General features: G+C 39.5%; 1 protein-coding gene across 1 annotated transcript; it reads left to right on the top strand.

Moving 5' to 3' along the window:
• Positions 1-1,035: 1,035 nt before the first annotated feature.
• LOC145166595 (uncharacterized) lies at positions 1,036-2,902 on the top strand. Its single transcript, XM_079085617.1, has 3 exons — positions 1,036-1,285; positions 1,683-1,812; positions 2,134-2,902. Exons 1-3 carry the CDS (start codon positions 1,153-1,155, stop codon positions 2,873-2,875), a joined length of 1,005 nt encoding a protein of 334 aa, XP_078941743.1. The 5' UTR covers positions 1,036-1,152; the 3' UTR covers positions 2,876-2,902.
• The last annotated feature ends 14,987 nt before the right edge of the window (positions 2,903-17,889 follow it).

Genomic DNA, 17,889 nt, shown 5'->3' with positions numbered 1-17,889 from the left:
TCAACTTCCACAGCAGTTGCGGCGATGGGCGTTTGGTGGTGGTGGGTACAGCTAGAAGATGATGTTCGGTGGTGTTCGCTGGTCACAACAACAACGACAGTGGTGGTGACTAATTATCGGAATGGAGATGGGAAAGAAGGGACTTTTGGTCGAATATGGTGGCCAATGGTGGTGATTCACGGTGGTCCAAGGCCACCGATGGTGGGTCTATGGCAGGGGTGATGATGTAGTGGTGGTGTTAATGATGAGAATGTAGGTTTTCTTTTATAACCACTAACCTTACATGGAGGTGAAGGTGGTGAATCGGTTTAGGAAGAACAAAATAAATTCTTTAACAAATATCATATGGTACCTAGAAAGAAGATAGATTTGGTGTTTTCTCAATTTGCAAGCTTTCACTTTGAGAGAGAGAGAGAGAGAGAGAGAGAGAGAGAGAGAGAGAGAGAGAGAGAGAGAGAGAGAGAGAGAGAGAGAGAGAGAGAGAGAGAGAGAGAGAGAGAGTATGGTACCTAGAAAGAAGATAGATTTGGTGTTTTCTCAATTTGCAAGATTTCACTTTGAGAGAGAGAGAGAGAGAGAGAGAGAGAGAGAGAGAGAGAGAGAGAGAGAGAGAGAGAGAGAGAGAGAGAGAGAGAGAGAGAAGTGGGGCCTAAGTTTTGTCTATATGTCCCCTAAACCGGCTAAAACAAGTAAAGGGGATTAAAATAACAGGTTGTCCACAACTTGATTCCTCGTAAACCATAAAAAAACTTAAGTGACTAAAAAGATTAACCCTAAAAAATTAGTAGGCTATATGTGTCATTTACCCTCGTTCTAAAAAAATTGATATACACCATTAAACGCACTTAAACCTATGTCAATAAATCAGTAGGACACGTGTATGAGCTAGAAAATAAAGATAAAGTCTTTGAAAAAAGAAAAATAATATAAAAATATAGAAATCATGAGACTCTGAAAACAAGACAAAAGCAAACATGAAACCGTGTTTTCTTGAGGTGACTTCGACGCTATATATAACCCAATGCCTCTCAAGGTTTTACTAGTCTAACACAATCACTCTCTTTCTGAAGAGCTTGTTAGACTTGTCGATACAGATACACATACAAATACTGATATAACAAATACATATATCGATATTATATATATCGAGAAATGGGAAGACAACCGTGTTGCGATAAAGTAGGCTTGAAACAAGGGCCATGGACAGCCGATGAAGACAAGAAGCTTATTAACTTCATCCTCACCAATGGCCAATGTTGTTGGAGAGCTGTCCCTAAACTTGCAGGTAGATTATATATGGGCCGGTTCTCTTTTCATGTTATTGGGAAAGAAATGGAGATGATAACTATTTACTGTGGGGATTGTGACTTGAAGAGAATCATATATATATTGTGTCACATCATTGAATTACATTACTACCCGCACACTATTTTCTTGTACGGGTTGTAGAGTATCTCGATGTTGTGCTGCAATCGTAAAAGTTCTTGAATTTTTACGTATATATGGATAAGAAATATAATAACATTTACTTTTGAATAACACTTTTTTCCTATATTACTTAATTACTAAATATAAAATCATGAGTTCGAATCTTATAGCCAATTTATCTTTGTAACAAGTTGTAATCTGAAAAAAAAAACTATGAAATTTATCAACTTGAATTGGTTTATTTGAAATTTCAGGGCTATTAAGATGTGGAAAGAGTTGCAGGTTAAGATGGACAAACTACCTTCGACCAGATTTGAAAAGGGGTTTGTTATCTGAACATGAAGAGAAGATGGTGATTGATCTCCATGCTCAGCTTGGCAACAGGTGAATTTCTCATATTTCTATATGTTGAGTGGCAGACAAGTCATGCATATGCACATGATTCAAAGCTTTGGTTCAAGAAATGGCTTTGTGGGCAACATGATTGGACCAATTCTATTGTGCATAAAAGTTTAAATGGTCCATCCGCAATATCATTCTTTTTTGTTTGTTTTTTAAGAAAAGGGTGTCATGCACCTACTCAATACTAATAGTCTATGATGAAAAATATTCTTTCTATTAAAATGTATAGTCGCATTTCATTACTAATGAATTTGTTTTGTGAAAAAAATAATAATTAATTTGGGTTTTGGTATTAACTGTTAGGTGGTCAAAGATAGCCTCTCATCTTCCTGGAAGAACTGATAATGAAATCAAGAATCACTGGAATACCCATATCAAGAAAAAGCTTAAGAAAATGGGGATTGATCCTCTCACCCATAAACCACTTTCTCCTTCAACAACTTTAACAGACCACCAATCACCACCCGACACTGAGAAAACCCAATTTTCAGAAGCAATGGACCATGAAAACAATGAATCAGTTCAAGTATTAAACGAGACAATTTCATCAATTCAGTCAAGTACAGTCACCGAGGTAGCTAAAGATGAACAAGATGATGGTCAAGAAAGCAAAAGAATTGCAGAAACGTTCCAAGTAGTTGACTTTTGCACTGATGAAGTTCCATTGATAGAACCTCATGAGATCCTGCTTCCTAACAATATTAACATTTTACCAGCTTTACCTTCTTCATCTTCCTCTTCTTCGACTTCATCAAATTATGACATTTCAGTTTGCAACCAAAGTTATGTACATGAGGAACTCCATCAGTTTTTGCCAAGTTTCGACTGGTGTTCTCCGTCCTTTGATTCTACAAATTACAACAACTTCGAAGCAGGATTATGGGAGGATGACGATGAATTCATCAGCAATTTGAACATGTTGATCAATGACGAATATGAAACTGATACAAATGTTCGAAGCCATACTACTTTTGCACCTGACGTCACCCACTACTCAAGAATGGTCATGGATGATGACTGTTGGAAATTCGAACAACTCTTGTGAATCAAACGCTTATTTCTTTTTTTTTTTTTTTGGTATCTTTTCTTATCTTTTTTTTTTCCCAATCTTTTGGGGTGGATTTGTAAATCCAGAAAACTGAAAGGTTATCAGTTCCTACTACTCTTTTGGATTTAGGGTTTTAGGAAAAAGAAAAAGAAATCAATAACAAAGGAAAAGTCCTTCGTTAAATTTAGTGTTCTTTATTATTATTTTTTTCTTCTAAAATATAAATTACTGTTTGAAAACAAAAATAAAAAATATATCAAGTTGAATATCAAGAACTAATGCATTTGTGGCTCACCCGATAAGACTTAGGCATCCCATAAACGACTGAACTCATTTCAATCAAGGGTTGGCCATGAGAAGGGTGCATGGCACAATCCGAAAAGGCTGATTACTATCATCGCCAAAGATGAGTCTCATACAAACCTCTTAATATCGGGGAGTGAGAGTGGACAGTAGGGAACATAACCAAGTTTTTCTTTTTCTTTTTCACTAGGTTTTGTCAATAGTGAAATATGTTTTAATACTAAAAATATATTTAAGAAATCATGTATTTGTTAATCATTTTTTACTAAAAAAATTCATTTTTCTCATCCAGCGTTTCAATGATAATTAAATACCAACATGACAATTAAATACCAACATGATATTTTATTAAAGTTAATTTTAATATATTGAATAACAATTACGTATTCCATATATATCATTCAATTATCCAGTTAAACTAATAATCATTGTGGATCCTCCAAAACTGAAAAAACTTTATGGCAGTGAGCACATACCGAAATGGGTATAAGAAACAGAAATATTTATATATGGACGAAATTAAAAAATGTAATCCAGCAAATAATAAATAACTATTTGTCACCGATAATAATTGGAAAATACTTGGTAAAATGTCAACATATTTTTAACTACAAAAGATGTCAACTTTTTTGTTACTGACCAGCATCCATCACCAGCCTTGAAAGCGATTATGGTTGCCTTCATTTTCAGTGACATAAGCCATGACCATCTGCTGAACAAGTACACAATTGACTTTCTGGTCAATCAACTATCACATAGATTATATATTATATCTCCGTTTGATCAAATACCCATGTTGATTGGTAAATATTCCATACATATTTTATTGTAACGTTTTTTGTTATCATTAATATTTCGTTAAATCCAAATACCGATGAGCTCAAATTTGACAATTGATTTTCTATTTTGATAAATATGTAAAGTCGGAGAAAATTCATCACTACCACCCCTCCCTACCTATATATTGCTAAGTTGACACATAACTTTATTTTTTAATTATCTTTTTTTTTTTTGTTATTAGTTTATTTATTTATTTATTTATTGTCTTTTTAATGACCAAAGAATTTTATTAAAAGACTAGCAAGATGCTAGGGAGAACATTACAAAGTACAATTAATAGAAGGATTAATACACCAATCATGCGAATTTAGCCAAACAAAACTCGCTCTATATTTTATCCAATTAAACGCGTTGAGTTGAATGTCTCCCGCCGTTCTCATAGCATTTGCCCTAGAGTTCTCATAGCATTTGCCTTTCTAGGATTGAAATTGCAGTCATTTCTAGACTTCCAAGTAGCCCAAAACACCACATAAGCAAGAGCCCAAAACAGCTTCCACTTCATCTTGTTAGGTTTTAAAGGAACCGCCATCTGAACTAGTGAGAAAAAACTCGAAGGGGCTTGCTCTATGATCTTAGACCAAACACAAAACCACCACGACAGCTCCTTTGCATAAACGCATTTGAAGAAGAGATGACCAACTTCTTCAATATCCGCCAAACAATGGGTGCACTGCATCGAGTTTAAACTAATACGTCTCTAGGAAAGGTTATCAAGAACCGGAACCATGTTAATCTTGAGTCTCCACGCAAAACAAGTCATCTTTTGAGGAACCCAGTTAATCTAACTAAACTCCATAATGTTACCTTCAGACTTGTGATCTGTCATGCATCTCCTTAAGGAATTAACAGAGAAGACCCCATTGCTATTATGCTTCCATCACCAGGAGTCACATCTAGAACTTAACCTAAACATAGCAATCTTTGATTATAAGTCTATCAAGGAACTCTTTTCTTTATCTTTTCTTAGGCGCATTTTCCAGCTCAAATTTGTCACCGTCCCTTGACCAGATCTGTGTCACATACCAATCTATGACTTGTTTTCAATCTTTCTCAGTGTAACATCCCGAAAATCTTGACATAAAAAAATTGTTTTTACATTAATAAATCGTTAGTACATAGCTTTCCCATAAAACTAAGGTAACTGAGTCTTAGCATATCATCGTTAAATCAGAGTATTTCACAGAATACAGAAACATGGGGGGTGTGCTCTGCAATCATCCCGAGTCCTCTCATTTGAAAACCGAAGTACCTGAAACAAAAACTAAAGACCGTAAGAACAAAGCTTAGTGAGTTCCCTCAAATACCATACAACATACAACCAAAGATTATCATGCAACATACATATAGTTGCCATGGGCTCGCCCTATGGTCTTTATCTGGAATACCATTGGCTCCCCCATGGTCTTTACCTGGAATGCCATGGGCTCCCCCCATGGTCTAATATCCAAGTGTCACGGGCTACCCCCAGGGTCTTCCATGAAAGTATCATAGAGACAACTAGCATACCACATAACATGTAATGGGCTGATATTGGTGCCTTAGACACATGGATATAGTGAAAAGACTCACCTCGTACTGTCGAATCAAAAAGAAGATCCCTGGCTGCTGGCAGACAGATCCCCGAACTATCGAAGTCAAATCAACACCCAATCAACAACTGAGTTCCAATCTATAACCATAAATCCATGACTAGGGTAAATGACCAATCTATAACCATAAATCCATTACTAGGGTAAATGACCAAGTCCCAATCCATTGCCCAATTTTCCAAATTGGGTCCAAATCCATAGTGGGCCTCCAAAAATAAATATCAACCCAAAACCTAATGGCCCAACAGGGCCCAAAACAACAAAGTCCAAAAGATGGCCCAACCTAAAGCCCAAAAACCGAAATCCCACTCTGTTAAGTACACAGGGCGTACTCAGCTTGTACGCTAAGCGTACTGGCTTAAGAGCTTGTACGCTGCGTGTACAGGCTTGTACTCTCAACGTACTCCTCCTGTTTGAACAACTCTAAATTCTAGCTCTTAATCCATTAAGCTAAGACGTACAAAATCTCAAAATAGCTAAATACAAGTGACTTGATCCATAAAGTCGAATGCTTTAAGCCTTTGCATGGATTAATGAAGCCCAAACACCAAAGATGAATTCCAAAGGTCAAAATCACTCCAAAATGTCTTAAAAACCTCTTAATACCTTAAGACCTTAGTCCAAACTTCCAGATCTGATTCAAAGAGACTTCTTAAGTCATAAAGTTCATGACTTTATTACTTAGCATGACTTATTGGGACCCAAATAAAAACCCAAAGTCCCAAGCTTCACCAAAAGACTACCAAATCATGCATGTAAGGTTGATACTCATCAAGATCCAAAGTTTATGACTCCATAACCCCAACAAAGGCCAAATATGAAGCTCAAAGGTTCTAGAGTAACTTCTACTTACAAGAACCACCACAAAGGGACCAAAATCATAACAAAGTGCCACCTAGCTAGATCTACAAGAAAGGGTTGTCAAGGTTGAGACTTTGTGCCTCCAGAAGTTAAATCTAGGTCCACAAAGCCTGGATCCAAAAGCTCTAAGTCAAATAGTGACTCTTCAAGAAGCTTCTTCTTCCTCCTCAAGCACCAAAACACACTTAAATCACTTTGAAGCTCTAAAATCACTCAAATGGGGGCTAAGGGTCGATTTCTAGGGTTTAGAGAGATGGATGCTAAAGATATTAGGGTTAGGTTATGAGATAAGGAGATTAAATAGGGTCCAATACCCTAAAATAGGGTTTGGGTCTGATTGGAGTACGCCCAACGTACATATGGTACGCCCAGCGTACTCCGAAGAGCACCCGCGACCATCCTGGTCAGTACGCCCAACGTACGCCAAGGTACGCCCCACATACTGCTCTCTTCACTAGTACGCTTCGCGTAACCTTTGTGTATGCCCAGAGTACCCGGCTAAACCTTAAAACCACCAAACTTCTGAAGGCCATAACTTCTTCGTTATATGCCCGTTTTCGACGATCCTTATATTCATAGAAAGGTAACGAGAAGCCCTACACTTTTATCAACTCATACCATCCTTAAGACCCTCCGAACAAAAATCCAATTTCCACAAAAGCCGGAACTAACACTTTACCAAAATACCCCTACGCTCCAAACCACGAACCGAACACCCGGATCACTTCAAATACATCACTCCCACTCAAATGGGCCTAGATCTTACCTTTTCAAAGGCCCTAATCCTTATGATGACCAATCTTCGGGCCACATCCTCGAATTAGGAATCGATTCGGAATAGGGCGTTAGAACTCTCCCCTACTTAAATTAGATTTCGTCCTCGAAATCGTTCATTACAATCCCCGACATGCCAAACAACCTGAGCAACACAACCACAATCCCAAGAATAACACAGCCTTCCCAAGGCAAGCAAAACCAACCCTAATAGAACTCTCCAAACCCAAAGAAAAACGAATCCTTAATCCCTGGCAGAAGACCACATCTACCCTTCCGAAACCTGAAATCTCAAATTGGTCTGACTCCCCGAATGACCGCTCACACTGAACCACTACCATACCAATTCCAGACAAAACAAAACACTTACATCCCTTGAGGCTTCCATGGGGAATCCCAAAATCACTGCCCAAATATTGATGTGGAATACCTATACTTGACAGAAGGATCAGATAATCCTTCGAGTAGAAGATTCCTACCTGCAACGTTTAGACTGAAACGAGAGTTGTGTAACAAAGTCCAATAAACCACTCTAAGATTATTTAATCCAACTGCAAGCGACTTAGCATATTCCCCAAATAACAAGCGACTCCACATATGAATCCCAAATCACTGATACTACTCCAACTCCTCTTGCTTTCCCCTAGCTGCTTTCCAAAAGCAGCCGATACCTCCCTGGTCCTAACTTGTCTGCCAACTATCTAAGACACTAGACTCCTGCCCGGTTGCTGAGTCGGAAGACACACATACACCAACGCCCCACGCGACTCTCGAGAGAAACCTTATCTGGCGATAATTGACCAAACCATCTCGCCCCTAAATCCACTGGTAAAAGAATTCTACTTGCCCAACTGTAGTATCATATCATACCCCGTCTCCAATGACCTACCATTTCCTAATTCCAAACATGTTGTGGCCCTCCCACAGATAGAACCATCCCAAGACACAAACAAAAAGGCTTGATCTAACTTCACAACTAAATCCGTTCCCTTACCCTTAAACCCTGCGATTGATGCCCTAGGCATAAGGATACCCCAATTCTTATTCCACTGAAACGAAAATCCTGCACATAAACACTAGCGATACCCAACTCGAGATATCACCCAAAAACCAACTCGATACTCAATTCATAACCCGAGATCCAAGAGTTTGCACTTGCATTTCACCAAAAACCTTCTGATTCACGACAACCCCTCACTATACCGAGATATAAAGGTTCCCAAACCATCGCTGGGGCTACCAGACTCGCACCTGGTCCAACCACCAGGTTCCCAAGAGTCCAAATAACGAGGCTAGCTAGCCTATAAACCCCTCTGCGTCGCACACAGAACACCCACTTAACCCTGTAACTCCAGATCCAAAACCTTGATCCAACGGTGTCCACCAGATCCCACATGTGTTGCCATAATCAATCTGGCCTTGCCTACGGGTTCCACCCCACAAGAGCTACATGGGCTCGACTCCGCCTCGGACCCTAATGGTCCTCAATCTAGAACAGAGCAATACCCCTCGACAATCCTGACCGGTGTGCACAAAGCACGAAATGGTTTACCCTTTGCACTCATGACCACCTCCAACGATAGTCTACCTCGAACTGGTGAATGCTCTGATCCCATTACAGTCTTACAACACTTATAAAAAACCATAGTTACCACCCATGGCCTTACCACACCCTAACCATCACAACCCATGCATCCTGAGCCGAAGCCTGCATCCAACTGCATCCCGTCAGATGTTCGGGACATACTTCGAATTCCGAAGCCCTAAACCTGGACTCAACCACAAGTCTGTTATACATAATAAAGGAGACGCCAACCAGCAGTTGGAAGTTTCCTGAATTCCCTCTTACACAACCTCAATCTAAACGGCCAGTCGGGTCGTCTCTCCTCCTGGCCAGGATGTGAAACTTGCCCTAGTTCCACACCCTTCAATTCCTAAATCCTGGAAATCTTGACCGATTCTTTTCCACTTGGATTCGACAAAGCTCTTTCATCTCTTAAATCCTGATGGATTTCCCAACTCATCAACCTCATATAGCACGAACCACCTATGACCTGTGTTAATCAATACTAGCGTTCTATTGCTAGCTAACTCCATGATTATCCAACTCATGAAACCCTGAAGAATACTCTTGAAATGTTAACCAGTCTGATATTTCAAATCACCTCCCATGATACCAATTCCTTAGTTCTTATGTTGGCGACTAAAAATATAACCCTTTCCCTGAACCGACGAATCTTTATCCCAACTTCCATTCTCAAAGAATCATTGAATCTTTTTCTCTCGTAGCAACAACAATGCTTGAACCCAAAAGTTCTTCCATAGGCAACCGTCGCTCCTACCGGAACAAATACTAAAACCACTGAACCCTAACGATTACTGGAGAACTAACTCGGTGAATCTTGACCATAGACCTTTCACACAATACCCATGAACCGATTTTGACCAAACCCAGAATAACAACCGAACATATTGGAACCCGCTACATGAGATACAACCCATCAACTACCCACTAACGATTCAAGGCATGCAAAAGACATAAAACAATTCTCGAAGATATATCCCAAAAATAACAGAGTATTAAACCACAGATAACGCTTACCCAGACCAATATAAAATTCCAAGCAACATGAATATTGATAACAACCGAAAAGAACGCAAAAAATATCATGACTGTAAAATCACATGTCGGAGCATGGGCCTCCCCCGACTGACATTGCAATGACCGACTCCTATCTGTTGGGGGTCCTGCCCTACCCTCATGACTATCAGAGATCGGCAAAGTAGCCGGAGCAAGTGCACTCACTGCTCCTCCCATCCTCATCGGAAATACGACCCTCTTGTGGTCCACTTGGTCATAGAGAAAACATAACGAGCTTGCCCCCCGAGGACAATCCTTGCTGATATGATCAATCTTGCTACACTTGTAACAAACCATACCCCTGGAACGACAAGATCGATCGTGCAGTTTCCCGTACGTGTCACGCTGACCCCGACCCCGTTGGCCTCCTAATCGCTGATCCGAAGTCTTGGGTCTTTTCCTGGGACCCTCCCTTTCCCATACCTAATCAGACCCCTACTTTCCCAGGTGGTCCAAATCGGTCTCTCACTCAGAACATGAAAGAGTGCGGGCTCCAACGATAGCCATAACCTCGGCTCGGATTGCACCCAAGCGCTCATCCAAGATCTCCAGAATCTCCTCCTTAACTGAACCAAAGATCACAGGAGTCTGCTCCAGTATACAGCGGGTAATCTCTGACGAGATGAATTCCCGCATCTGCTCGTTAATCGGCTCAGTACCTGCACCTTAGCCGAAACCAGAACCTCAACTTCCTCCTTGAGTGCTCATCACCAAACTGATAATACAACATGTCACTGATCAGAACACACCTAAAAATCCTCCTCCCACAATCTTCTTAGATTCTCCAAGAATCTCTTAATTCGAGTATGGATTTTGTGCTTTCAGTAGTACGGGCCCAATACTACCTTCCACACGTATCCATACTTTCCTCAAGAATCATCCTGAATCCTCTAAGTTACGTACTCAAACTGATGCACCAAAAATTCAATAAACAGCGCAACAAAACCCACTGAAGCACTTCCTAGGTTCTCCTAGGTTCCCGACCTCACCCTGCCATCATCTGCTGAAGAACTCCCCATAATGCCAGTCACCCACCTCGTGAATACTTTCATATTCACTTAGTAGCCAACTCCCATTATCTAGGAGTTCCACAAAGCACAAAGCAAGCAGCATTCATGAAGTAACACTCCAATCCGTAGAACGATCATACGACATTTAACCCACATACAACAGCTCATGCTAAAAATTTCCACCCTCACTGCCGGCTGCCTTATGCATGCAAATTATACACGAAACAGGATTAAATAGATTGTCGAATAATAGACTCTACCCTAGGACCACAAACAGACAAGGAACAGGAAATAAGGCCAAATCAATTATTCTAGGGCTATAAGATCCTAACCATATACAATTTTTAAAGCATACACTTATTAGTTACTGATACCAAGAGATATTTCCATTACAGCATAACATCCAATACTCCCAAGACTACAAATCATCCCACAAATCAAGCCAATCTATCCCGGACTAATAAGTTCTAGCATGCAAGTCTACGATCTCATACAATAGACATACAAAGGCATCTCGCCTAGCATTCAATTATGCAAAAGATGAGCATATTCTTAGCCCTAACTAGCATGCGATTCACAGATTCATAAATCAAATTATATCAGATAACATGTATGGGTATTTTGGGAGAAAATTACTTGAGCTCGGCTGATTGCATGCACCACACCCTTTTCTTATCATAGGAATTTCCTTTCTTTTGAAAACTTCACCAAACCCTAAGTTTGAGTCCAGACACACCCGAGAGTATAACCGAATCCCTCAAACCAAGGCTCTGATACCAACTTGTAAGATCCAGAAAATATTGACATAAAAAATTGTTTTTATATTAATAAATCGATAATACATAGCTTTCCCATAAAACCAAGGAAACTGAGTCTTAGCATATCATCGTTAAATCAGAGTATTTCACCGAATGCAGAAACATGCGGTGTGTGATCTGCAATCATCCCGAGTCCTCTTATTTGAAAACTAATGTACCTGAAACATAAACTAAAGACCGTAAGCACAAAGCTTAGTGAGTTCCCCAAAATACCATACAACATACAACCACAGATTATCATGCAACATACATATAGTTGCAAGGGCTCCCCCATGGTCTTTATCTGGAATGCCATGGGCTCCCCCATAGTCTTTACCTGGAATGTCGTGGGCTCCCCCATGGTCTAATATCCAAGTGCCACGGGCTACCCCCGGGGTCTTCAATGCAAGTATCACAGAGACAACTAGCATACCACATAACACGTAATGGGCCGAGATTAGTCCTTTGACCCATGGACATAGTGAAAAGATTCACCTCGCACTGCCGAATCAAACAGAAGATCCCTGGCTGCTGGCTGACAGATCCCCGAACTACCGAAGTCAAAACGACACCCAATCATCATATGGGTTCCAATCCATAACCATAAATCTATTACTAGGGTAAATGACCAATTTACCCATCACCTACTTTTGGTCCAATACTTAGGCCCAAACTTAATAGTCTATAAGGCCCAAATACCAAAAATTACCCAAGGCCCAATCCAAGTCCCAATTTTCCAAATTGGGCTATAGTAACAAAGAACATGGTTTGGCATGCGGAATTAAAGTTTGCACAATGAACATGGTGATTTGGGTGTTCAAGAGATGTATTGAATATGTATGGTGTTACACAAAAAGGGACATAGATCTACATCTACATAAATAACACACACTTACACACTCACTTTTACACCTCTCAAGCACACCTCTACAAGTGGTATGAACCCACTATTTATAGAGGTGTTTACATGTCTCTCTCTCACTCTCACTAACACATGGGTCTAAAGGCTAATGCACCACATGCAAGTGGGTCTACAAGAGTCAAACCGTTACAAAGTCATACATGAAGAACTTTGCACCCCAACATTCTCCCCCTCAAAGTTAGGAATGGATGACCCACTTCAAATCTTCCAAAATCAAGCAACTACGCGGTTCGAGCCTCAAGCGTGACACATGTCGAAACAAACTTCAATCTTCAATTCTTCCATGATTCTTCAATTTGGGCTCTAGGATGTGAAACCATACAAACCGAGCAGCAACGAATGATTAACTCCAAATAATCACCCAAAAGTTGCGCATAAAAACACTCCCCAAAAATATTCAATAAAACCAAACCCATTTCGAATACATCATTTTCGAACATCCAATTGCATCATTTCGTAGACTTCAAAAATGAAGATCACTTCGGTCTTCAAATCCACGTAATATGAAAAATTCAAATTTGAATTACCATATAAAACTTCTCCCCCTTTTTATAATCGAAATTTGATTATAAAACTCCCAAGGAAAAATAACGTGTTCTATTTGGAATTTTTTGTGTCAAAACTCCCCCTTAACATGTGGCATAAACATTGTGCTTTAATCCGGAAAATCGAAAAAATATTCAATTTTTAGCTTTGTTCACGGATCGCCTATGACAAAATTTCTCAAAAATGGGTAGAAATTGTCAATTTCAAAATTCTGCAGTGACCCGGTGCGCCCAAAACAGCAAAATATGCAAAACTCTCCCCCTTTTCCAAAGATGGGTAGAAAGCGTCAATTTGCACAAACTGTAGGGGCCTGAAATGCACTTTCTTCAATTTTCAACAAAAAACAGTCCTTTTTCGAGTTTGGGTATGAACCGCCAAACATTTGAAGCCTCAGGGACTATTTTCGAAAATTCTGCTATTATGCACCAAACATACGAAGAGTTGACCAAACATTCGAAATTTAAAAAAAAATTTCGAATTTGGGTGAAAAGTGTCAAACATTCGAAACTTCAATTAATTGTTGAGTTTCCCAGACATTCGAAATTTTAGGGGCTGAATTCGAAAATTCTACTTTTTGATCAAAATATTCGAAGACTTGAACAAACATTCGAAGCCTTGCTTTTTCCTTTTGTCAAACAGTCAAATCTTGAGGGACTACATGCGAAACTTTTCCTTCTTTCATCCCCAATTTGGTTTCACGGATTATTCCTTTGGTTGCACGAAGCGTCGCTTCGTGCAAAACAACATCTAAACACACACGAAAATTTTTCAACAAAACATACGAAGATTTTCCTTCTCTCTCCTCTTCGTATGAAAATCATCTTCCCCAAAATATTCCCAAACACACGAATTCGAAGCATTCAAAGCCTTATATATTGAACAGTAATGAACAGTAACCCTTCGTTCAGAGCACCCTTCGTTCCTTACAGTTCTTCCCAAACCCAAAGCAAGTACCCTTCGAATTTATCAACCCCAAAATCAGTGATTTTCATCATCACCCTTCGAATATTTATCAACAACAAAACACAGGGAACCTTCGTACATTCACCCAGTTCATCCAAATCAAAATTATCACAATCCAAACAATCGACCATACAAGAAAAGCTTCGATTGATCGACTCCAAACCATCGTCCATACAGGAACCCTTCGTTTATTAACAATCAAAATCATCTTCTCAAATCTTCGTTCTTTATCCCTTAGAATCAAAATCACCAATCACAGTCTTTGATTAATCCCAAAATCAAAATTATCGATCAATGATATGAACAATCGATCACAGTTCTTCGTTATCAAAACTCAAATCAACGAATAGTGAAACGACAAAGACTTCAGTCGAACATTCAATGATTATCAAATTAACATCAACGATTAGCCATTGAATCCAAATCCTTTTTGGTTCCAGTCGACTATCTATCTTTGATACCCAAGCACCAAAAACAGTCGACACAAAATTTTAACTCCAAACCTTTTGATTCCGGTTCTTCGTTAGCAAGATCCAAATCTATTCAATTCCCAGACTTCTTAATCGATTCATTCAAATTTTGGATTAGACTCGACCACTTTGATTTCATCAATTATGACAAATCACACTTTGAAGAGGAAATCGATCGAACACAAAAGAGATTACCGAGTTAGGTTAAATCACCAATCGGGAATTAAAAATTGATCAATCAAAGTCGAATTCATGATATATAGCAATTATCATGAACAAATGATTGAATCAAAAACATTTGAAGCCGAATTGCAAATGGGAATATTTCTTTATTGAACTGGATAAGTAGCGATCGGAAGAAATGTATCGGTGAACAATGACAAACAACTTGATAGATAAGGTAACGTGCACATACCAATGAACAGTACTGGGCTTAAAATTTTGGATCAATGAATATTAACAAAGAATCAAATTTGGATCGAATATTGGATTGATGAACAGTAAGGAAATTTTGATTTTGGGCTCAATATTTCGTGAATTGTAACATATAACAAATTTTGATCAATTTTGGGCTCATTATCATCGAATAGTAACTTCGAAAAATTTGGTAATTTGATTTTATTTATGAACTTTTGATCTAAGCAACAATAAATGGATCAATCAATGGGATTAAAACGAATTTTGATCCATTGAGACAAAACGATCACAAAATCAAGAACGTAACGCACGAATTCAATGAGATTAAGAGAGATCATAGAGAGAGACTCACCAAAATTGTTCCAAATTGCGACAAAAGTTGCCAAACCGAGAATCGTTCTTCAAAAATCACCTTGACCTTGAAGACCCGCTCTGATACCAATTGTAGTGACAAAGAACATGGTTTGGCATGCGGAATTAAAGTTTGCACAATGAACATGGTGATTTGGGTGTTCAAGAGATGTATTGAATATGTATGGTGTTACACAAAAAGGGATATAGATCTACATCTACATAAATAACACACACTTACACACTCACTTTTACACCTCTCAAGCACACCTCTACAAGTGGTATGAACCCACTATTTATAGAGGTGTTTACATGTCTCTCTCTCACTCTCACTAACACATGGGTCTAAAGGCTAATGCAGCACATGCAAGTGGGTCTACAAGAGTCAAACCATTACGAAGTCATACATGAAGAACTTTGCACCCCAACATGGGCCCAAATTCATAGTGGGCCACCATAAATAAATATCAAACCAAAACCTGATAGCCCAACGGTGCCCAAAACAACAAAGCCCAAAAGATGGCCAAACCCGAAGCCCAAAAACCGAAATCCCACTCTGCTAAGTACACATGGCATACTCAGCTTGTACGCTAAGCATACTGGCATAAGAGCTTGTACGCCCAGCGGACAGGCTTGTACCCCAAGCGTACTCCTCCTGTTTGACCAACTGTCAGTTCTAGCTCATAATCCATTAAGCCAAGACGTGCAAAACCTTAGAATAGCTAAATATAAGTGACTTGATCCATAAAGTCGAATGCTTTAAGCCTTTGCATGGCTTAGTGAAGCCCAAACACCAAAGATGAATTCCAATGGTCAAAATCACGCCAAAATGTCTTAAAAACCTCTTAATACCTTAAGACCTTAGTCCAAACGTCCAAGTCTGATTCAAAGGGATTTCTTAAGTCATAAAGTTCCTGACTTTATGAATTAGCATGACTTATTGGGACCCAAATCAAAACCCTTAGTCCCAAGCTTCACCAAAAGACTGCCAAATCATGCACGAAAGGTTTATACTCATCAAAATCCAAACTTTATGACTCCATAACCCCAACAAAGGCCAAAGGGACCAAAATCATAACAAGAACCACCACAAAGGGACCAAAATCTTAACAAAGTGCCACCTAGCTAGATCTACAAGAAAGATTTGTCAAGGTTGAGACTTTATACCTCCAGAAGTTAGATCTAGGTGCACAAAGCTTGGATCCAAAAGCTCCAAGTCAAACAATGACTCTTCAAGAAACTCCTTCTTCCTCCTCAAGCATCAAAACACACATACATCACTTTGAAGCTCTAAATTCGCTCAAATGAGGGCTAAGGGTCGATCTCTAGGGTTTAGAGGGATGGAGGCTGAAGATATTAGGGTTAGGTTATGAGATAAGGAGCTTCAATAGGGCCGAAGACCCTAAAACAGGGTTTGTGTGTGATTGGAGTACGCCCAACGTACATATGGTATGCCCAGTGTACTTCGAAGAGCACCCGCGACCATCCTGGTCAGTACAGCCAGGATACGCCAAGGTATGCCCTATGTACTGCTCTCTTCACTAGTACGCCCTGCGTAACCTTTGTGTACGCCCTGCGTACCCGACTAAACCTTAAAACCACCAAACTTCTGAAGGCCATAACTTCTTCGTTATAAGCCCGTTTCCGACAATCCTTATATCCACGGAAAGGTAACGACAAGCCTTATACTTCTATCAACTCATACCATCCTTAGGACATTCCGAACAAAAATCTAATTTCCACAAGAGCCCGAACTGACACTTTACCGAAATACCCCTATGCTCCAAAACACGAACCGAACACCCGGATCACTTCAAATACGTCACTCGCACCCAAATGGGTGTAGATCTTTCCTTTTCAAAGGACCTAATCCTTATTATGACCGATCTTGGGGCCACAACCTTGTATTAGGAATCGATTCGAAACAGGGCGTTACACTCATCTTCATTTATGTAAAGCTCTGGATAAACATGCTTTAGAGCCTCCTCCGCTAACCATCTACCTTTCTAAAAGACTGTACCACTTTCGTCTCTAATAATTATTTGAATAGCATCATCAAAACAAAAACCCCACCCCTCGAGCTCATACCTGATGTTGGCAATCGAAGACCATGTACCTAAAAGAGAAGACTTTGCAATAGGTTTTCCATCAATTCTTTTCATATTATGGCAAGATTTAATACACATAGACCAGAGACTCGTATGCTCTGTTTTATGCCTCCGCACACATTTCGCCAAAAGCGCAACATTTAGGCTCCTAAGGCAGCCCACTCCTAAACCTCCTGTATCTTTTGGTAAGGTAACAGTTTCCCAATCTACCCAGTGGATCTTTTTCCCTTCCTTTGAGCCATATCACATAAATATCCTTCTAATACTCTCTATAACCCCAGTAACTAGCTTTATATAACGATAAAAAGAAGAGGGGAAGGCTTCCAATAACCGAATTCACAACTATCACCCTTCCACCAAATGAGAGATTTTCCGCTTTGCAAGAAGATAAATTATATTTAAACTTATCTATTATCGGA

This window comes from Lactuca virosa, chromosome 3, assembly GCF_052849685.1.
Source record: "Lactuca virosa cultivar CGN04683 chromosome 3, Lactuca_virosa_CGN04683_v6, whole genome shotgun sequence".
Lineage (NCBI taxonomy): Eukaryota > Viridiplantae > Streptophyta > Magnoliopsida > Asterales > Asteraceae > Lactuca > Lactuca virosa.
The sequence above is the reverse complement of the archived record's forward strand: the minus strand, read 5'-3'. Positions and strand labels throughout refer to the sequence as shown.